The sequence below is a fragment of the Lactuca sativa genome, chromosome 9, assembly GCF_002870075.4.
Source record: "Lactuca sativa cultivar Salinas chromosome 9, Lsat_Salinas_v11, whole genome shotgun sequence".
In the NCBI taxonomy this organism is placed as follows: Eukaryota; Viridiplantae; Streptophyta; class Magnoliopsida; order Asterales; family Asteraceae; genus Lactuca; species Lactuca sativa.
In genome coordinates this window covers 3,613,316-3,621,054 of record NC_056631.2, presented here as the reverse complement: position 1 = coordinate 3,621,054, position 7,739 = coordinate 3,613,316, and the positions used below count along the sequence as shown (strand labels likewise).

The window sequence follows — 7,739 nt, the reverse complement described above, 5'->3', positions numbered from 1 at the left end:
TTTTGAATTATCCGAAATTCAGGGAAGGAGATAGAATTTGTTGAGAAATATAAAGATTCAAAACACACGTTAAAATTTAATATTATTTTATTGATAACTACTTGTACTATTAGCTTAATGATTTGAACGTCTTAAAAAAAATAATATTATTATATTCAATCTATTTTTAGAAAAAGTGAGATTTCTTTTATAAGATAGTAAAGATATATATATATATATAAAAGAAAGAAAAAGCAAAAAATTTTTTTTTTTTTTACCGGCGGTGCTCCCTTTTTTCCCTCAACCAATCAGAAAGCGCGACACTTAAGGACCGCAGTGCAGAGACCGCGGTCTGGAGGCGGTGTTCGTAATCTACGTGGCACAAAATACGGTCTGGGACCGCATCCACACCCTTCAGCCTAAACTTATTTGAATTCCAAAAAAAAAAAAAAAAAAAAGTAGGTGTAAGCCAATGGAATAACCGGGGGTCAAACGTGTCACCGGCGTGCCATAGAATCTTAAAAAACTTCCAACGCAACAACCGTGTTCCGCCGATCCCATTTCCAACAAATATTTCACCAACAAAATCACCACCTAAAAATATCTTTCCATTTTTATTTTTATTTTTGTATTAATCTTAATATTTCAAGACCCCCCTTTTTTTGTGGTTTTCGGCTAACCATTTTCATTATCCTCTTCCCCTCTACTCTTGTTGTGTTGTTCTTCTTTCACACTTTCGTTTTAATCGAAGCTATTCATATAACCCTACTTTTATCTTACTAACGGAGTATGATCGACGAGTATATACGGAAAAGCCTTATACGAATCTTTTGATTGACAGCGGCAGTTGAACTCTGGTCATTCCGCGGCTTCATCTCTATACCGTCGATTTAATCAGTTTAATTGAGTGAATTTCGAGTGGCTTGATGTTCTGTTTCTTCTCTGCCATTATGCCTAGCTTGATTCAATGAGGCTGCTGTTAGGTTCCGATGCTTCTCATTAGATATGGCTTCTGCTCCAAATTTTTCAGGTACTTATATATTGCTTATAGGTTTTGTGCCTGTGAATTTTAATTAAGGTTTGCCTAATTGAATCTTAATTATCTGATATTTGGCAGTGTCTGTAGAATGTGTGAGTATATGTAAGTATCCAAAAGGGGATGGGAGTGGAAGATATGATTGTAGTCCGATTCCGTGTGCGTGGAAGGCTCCAAGGGCCTTGACTGGCTTGCTAGCTAGCACTGCTAATTCCTCGGCTTTGCATGTACAGAGTGGAAGAAAAATTCGTCGTGGCCATGTAATACTCACTTGCCCTATACTTAGAATCATTCTTTCCCCTTTTCTTTTAAATGTGGTGTGGTATAAGCTGATGCTAGTTCTCACTTTACCTTTACTGATATTACCATATTTTTGCAGCTTCTGTCGTTTCAGTGTTCTAGATAGTTATAATTCTGAGTTGCTGTTGAACACATCCCCTAGGATATTGGAAATCCATAGAATAGAACTTCGTAAACTTTATCCTGAACATAATCTAAGGCTAATGCTATCTGCTTGTATAAACAATATTGCAATTTCTATATGGATGTAAAAAAATAGTAACTCTGGTACAATTGGCTCAAGGATACGCTGAAATGCATGTTAAAACCATGTCAAAAGTTCTTAATATTGTAGTCCTCATTGAAACTAAGGCTACATCATGTCAAGTATCTGGAGTTAAAAATCTAATGATCCTGTCTATGAGTCTATATAATACCCATCAAACATAGTGCATAGCCGTGAAAGACTGTATGTTGGCTTTTGGTTTCTTATTCTGTCTTGTTTTTTTTGATGGATTTGAATATGTTAGTCGCATAAATGGAAGGATGCCACTACCACTAGCATTTTTCTCTCACGAGGACCTGTCTTGATTATATGTAACTAAATTGCAGTTGAAGAGAAGTTTAGGAACAACTTCAAGACAAAGATTTGTTTCCTTTGATTTCACAGTCTAAACAACACAAAGTAGCACATAAGTTCCCAACATTTCATTTAAGTTGTAGCGCATGAGAAACTGTTCTTTATCTTGACTCTAAAAATTTGCACCAATACTTAATGCAATTCCTATTCTTCTCGTCTCAGTTCCTTGATGAAGTGAATTTTTTTTGCATTATCAGATAGCTAAGGAGTTATACATTTTATAAGTGCAAGCCTCTTATTGATTTTCTGTGTTTTGATATTCATTGTTCATCAATTGATACATATGCCAGAGATGTGAGGCTGCTGACATGAGAGCCAGGTTATCCTTTGAAGCTTTGGATGACTTCCCTCCACGAAGACTTGTGAGGTCAAATTTGCTCCATCTTGCTTGTAGGAAATGGGCAGTGAGTTGTTCTTCATCGTTTCCTTCAGGATATGATGAGGTTTCTCCTGAACGTTTGTGGAAGGTATGTGGATTTATTGCCAAGCTGTTAGTTCTTTCATGCTGAACCCCTTAGTATCACAAACCTTGTTGGCTTTAATAATGTGTTTAGATGCTATACGAGATAAGATGTGTATAATTTAATCAGTATTGCATACCACACAAGAAAGATTATGCTTATGATCTAAGCTGTTAAGTAAGGGCTACTAATGTCCTTTTGTTTTTATATCCACAGGATCTTCAACCTGCTATTGCATACCTTACTTCCGATGAGTTAAAATTAGTGCAAGCTGCTCTAAATGTAGGGATTTACAGTCGTTATGTATGATTATTATTTATTAATGGAGTAATTAGCCTTTTAAGTTATTGTATTTGACTTTTCCTTTCAATTGCTTTAATCCTAGTTTTCTACTTTTTTTTTTTTTTTTTTTTTGTGGTGTGTAGCTGGCTTTTGAGGCACATGATGGGCAAAAAAGACGAAGTGGAGAACCCTTTATCATTCACCCTGTTGAAGTTGCAAGAATTCTGGGAGAACTTGTGAGTTGCACAATATTATGAATGGTTCTTATGGAAATAAGTCGTTAGATATCCCATCAGCAATTGGTGGGGACCTGACCTTTTTAAGTTTATTAAATTCCTTTGGTTCAATTGCTTTTGTATAATGGTGTTATTAAAAAAAAATCACTTAGCTGACTAATAATTAACAAACATTTCTTAAGGAATTGGACTGGGAGTCAATTGCTGCTGGTTTATTACATGACACGGTTGAAGATACAAATCATGTTACTTTTGAAAAAATAGAGAAGGAATTTGGTGCAACTGTTCGTCACATTGTTGAAGGAGAAACTAAGGTGTTCTATTTTGCATACTGTACATTTTTTTTTTTGCAGTTGTGATTTTTAAAATATCTGTCAGACTTGATTCTAGTCTAATTCAGGTGTCAAAACTCGGCAAGCTGAAGTATAAAAATGAAAGTCATTCAGTACAAGATGTGAAAGCACATGATCTTCGACAAATGTTTCTAGCCATGACTGAGGAGGTTAACACATTCACTGATTATTGCAAGGTCTTAATTTTACTTCAATTTCAATTGCTGCTGAATTTACTGCTTTTTCCAGGTCCGAGTCATAATTGTCAAATTAGCAGACAGATTACATAATATGCGGACTCTTTCACATATGCCTTCACATAAGCAGGTTAAGTCAGATTTTTTGATCAAATATCAACACAGCACAATTTTATGTGATTCAAAGTTCTCATTTGTTCTCATAATTTTTGATCATCTACAGTCCAGCATTGCAATGGAGACACTACAAGTTTTTGCTCCTCTTGCAAAGCTCCTTGGAATGTACCAAATTAAGGTAGATTTTAGATTATATAAAGGAGTTCCTTTTTTATTGGTATAACATCTTTGTGAACATAATTTTCTTTGCAGTCTGAGCTTGAGAATTTGTCCTTCATGTACACAAACCCTCAAGATTATGCTAAAGTCAAGAGACGAGTTGCAGAACTCTGTAAAGAACAGGAGAAAGAAATTGAAGAGGTACTTTCATCTGTGAAGTTAAATTTGTTAATGTCTATTATCATTACATCCGTCATTCATTTCACCATTTCATGTTTCCTGGCTGATTGTTATCTTCCTCTGTTAGGCAAATAAAATTTTGATTAAGAAGATTGAAGACGATCAGTTCTTAGACCTTATGACTGTGAAAACTGAAGTGCGTTCTGTCTGTAAGGAACCTTACAGGTAAGGTGATGGATCCCCCTCTTTTAAAGTTGCATCTGCATCTTGTTGATTTTGGACTCTTTGTATTTGCAGCATCCATAAATCTGTACTCAAATCCAAAGGTTCAATCAATGAAGTTAATCAAATTGCACAGGTAGTTAATCAGTTGTCCAATAACTTGGCTGCTTCTAATTTTATTCTTCTGACATGCTTTTTTGTATTTGGTTTAACAGCTGAGGATCATAATCAAACCCAAGCCTTGTGTTGGTGTAGGGCCTTTATGTAATGCACAACAGGTAATAAAGTTTACATTTGCCAAATACTTGCTGCACAGCTTTTACAAGAACATTATTCCTTATATAAATGCTATTCGTTGCAGATTTGCTACCATGTCCTTGGGCTGGTACATGGGATCTGGACCCCCATACCTCGAGCTGTGTGTATCTTGACCATTTTGCCCTTGATTCTAGTTGGTTTTCAGCTCCTTCTCTTATTAATATACACTTTTTTTTTTTTTTCTTTTCACAGATGAAAGACTACATTGCAACCCCAAAACCCAATGGTTATCAGAGCCTTCATACTACTGTAATTCCATTTCTTTATGAGAGCATGTTTCGTCTAGAAGTTCAGGTACCGGAATTATTTTCACTGGGCTTTGGTTTGGTTGATTAGTCTTGTATTTTTCTTCAACTACTTTAGAACAAGTGAAGAAGCAATGTTTATACTTTATATTATTATTATATGCAAGTGCAGATTAGAACTGAAGAGATGGACTTGATAGCAGAAAGAGGTATTGCTGCTCACTACAGTGGGAAAGTTGTTGTTAATGGCTTAGTCAGGCATACAGTGGCTAATGACAGATACTTGAGAGGGAAACCAGTCTGCCTTAACAACGCAAATGTAGCCCTCAGGGTATGCTGCTATCTGTTACTTAGTACTTACTCATCATCATCATCATCATCATCATCATCATCATAAATCATAATATATTATTCATTTGACAACTGATTTCTTCAGATTGGGTGGCTGAATGCGATTAGAGAATGGCAAGAGGAGTTTGTTGGAAACATGAGCTCTAGAGAGTTTGTAGATACAATCACCAAGGATCTTCTAGGTAGCCGTGTCTTTGTATTTACGCCAAGGGGAGAGGTAAAATGCTGACTGACACTGCTTGCATATTTTATGTCTCATTATTGTTTGTTTGTTTGCTTCTTCTTCACTTTATTCTTTACATGTATGATCCATTACAGATTAAGAATTTACCCAAGGGAGCAACTGTCATTGACTATGCTTATATGATACACACTGATATTGGGAACAGTATGGTAGCTGCAAAGGCAAGTCCATTCTGTAACTGTTTGATGAGTATTTTTGTTGACATAAGGGTCTCAAGAGTTAAGTCTAATAATCACATCATCATCATCATCATCATCAGGTCAATGGCAATATTGTTCCTCCCTTGCATGTGCTTGCAAATGCAGAAGTTGTGGAGATAGTGACATATAACGTTAGTTAATCTCAACCATCATCAGCTATTATTATTATTATTATTCAAAAATAATTTAATTAAATAAAAAATTGTAGGCCCTCTCGAGCAAATCCGCTTTCCAGAGGCACAAGCAGTGGTTGCAACATGCAAAAACACGAAGTGCAAGACACAAGATTATGAAAGTAGGTTAGGTTAATGTGATGATTGTATGTTTCTGAATTCTGATGTATGTATTATGTAATAATGTATATGAAGTATTGTGTTCAGTTTTTGAAGGAGCAGGCGTCTCAGTCTGCGAGTCAGCTAACAGCGGACTCGGTGAGGGAGTTTCTTGCTGATTCGGGTGATGATAGTGAAGTGGAAGAGGTAGTAACAGACTACTCTAAAGGGATCCAACACACGTGGGAGAAGATTGTCATGAATGTCATGGAAATGTCATCCATGAAAATGATGGGTGCAGATCTTTTCCAGTTAAAGAACAGCAGTAGTAGTAGTAGTATTAAGGTTCCCAAAGTCAACGGAAATCATAACAAACAAGTGAGTGTTAGTTTGAAGGGCAAGGCAGTGTATGAGGGGAATGGCTTTGCTAATGCTAAGATGATGATCCATAAGGAAGCGGTGTTACCTGGTCTTGAAAGCTGGCGTGATGGGAAAATTTCCTCATGGACTGATTTTGAAGGACATTCTATCCAATGGATGTGCGTTGTTTGTATTGATAGAAGAGGTACACTTTTTGTTCCATCAACTATCATCTATCTGTATATATATATATATATATATATATATATATATATATATATATATATATATATATATATATATATATATATATGTAACAGTAAATAAGTGTTGACAGGGATGCTTGCTGATATCTCAAAGGCATTGGGTGATGTTGGTGTCACAATTTGCTCATGTGCGGTGAGTGAGTGATTGTTTCTTGTTTTCATGTGTGTTGGAGTTGGTTGGTTATATGGTTGATGATGAGTGTGTAATTTGGACAGGCTGAGGTTGTTAGGGGAAAAGGAATGGCAGTTATTCTGTTCCATGTTGAAGCAAGGTTTGAGAACATGGTGAGTGCATGTTCACAGGTTGATTTGGTCCTTGGAGTTTTGGGATGGTCCACCGGCTGCAGCTGGCCTGGAGTAAAAAACACCCACCAATTACGAGAATGTTGATAGCAAGTTTTGTTCCGCTTGGAATACCAAGATTCTTTATACGCTCTTTTTGGTGTATATAGTTTGTCATATTTATATATATATATATATTATAATCCAAATAAATAGAGACAGGTGGACTGTATATAAAGGAAGAGAGAAGGAATTATACATGTAAAAATACTTCCAATGATAATGGAGGTTTACAAATTACACGCACTGTTTCTTGATAGGCAACCAAGAAACAACGTACCAGTCGTTTACTTGTATTAAAAATTAGGCAGGTAACTCACATGAAAACAAGAAATACATTCAGTGTTTACTAGTTCATGTCTTACAAGGAGAAGGTATAGTACTATATATAGAAGCATGAATCGTACTAATCCTAGACATAGGCTACCCTATGAGGCTATGAGCCCATGATAATAAATGTAATATTTACATTAAAACACTTCTCCGGGAAAAGATTCTCCTAATTGACTTCTACAAATACCAAAGATTCTCAAATCAAGTAAAGTTTTGATGAAGATATCAACTAATCGACTTGGTCAAATATGAGGAGTAAATATGGTTGACTTCTTATTTGACACATGAGTGAAATGGCAATCTCCTCTCATGTCTAGTCCTTTTTATGAAAAATGATATTGTTTGCAATATGGAATAACTGCCCCATTATCACAATACGAGTTCATTGATTTTGATTGAGCATATCTAGTTTCACCCGATATATATATATATATATATATATATATATATATATATATATATATATATATATATATATATATATATATATATATATATATATATATATATATATATATATATATATATATATATATATGTTCAAATGTTTTCACTATCTATTGTGTGCCTGTATGATTGATTCTGGACCAATCATTTTAGTTATTTTAAGAAAGTAATTAATGCTTATTAAATGCTGAAAATGTAATTAATACCTATTATATCTTCAACATGTAATATGTATTAATTA

The 7,739-nt window shown here is 35.0% G+C and overlaps 1 protein-coding gene across 1 annotated transcript; it reads left to right on the top strand.

Annotated features, from left to right (window-relative positions):
- Nucleotides 1–640: 640 nt before the first annotated feature.
- On the top strand, nucleotides 641–6,958 carry LOC111920378 (putative GTP diphosphokinase RSH1, chloroplastic). Its single transcript, XM_023915944.3, has 23 exons — nucleotides 641–1,009; nucleotides 1,097–1,275; nucleotides 2,225–2,401; nucleotides 2,612–2,677; nucleotides 2,821–2,913; nucleotides 3,096–3,227; nucleotides 3,314–3,415; nucleotides 3,495–3,572; nucleotides 3,666–3,737; nucleotides 3,812–3,919; nucleotides 4,026–4,123; nucleotides 4,196–4,256; nucleotides 4,336–4,398; nucleotides 4,482–4,538; nucleotides 4,631–4,732; nucleotides 4,856–5,014; nucleotides 5,120–5,251; nucleotides 5,353–5,439; nucleotides 5,538–5,609; nucleotides 5,687–5,773; nucleotides 5,859–6,315; nucleotides 6,448–6,509; nucleotides 6,593–6,958. Exons 1-23 carry the CDS (start codon nucleotides 985–987, stop codon nucleotides 6,764–6,766), a joined length of 2,643 nt encoding a protein of 880 aa, XP_023771712.1. The 5' UTR covers nucleotides 641–984; the 3' UTR covers nucleotides 6,767–6,958.
- Nucleotides 6,959–7,739: the final 781 nt, after the last annotated feature.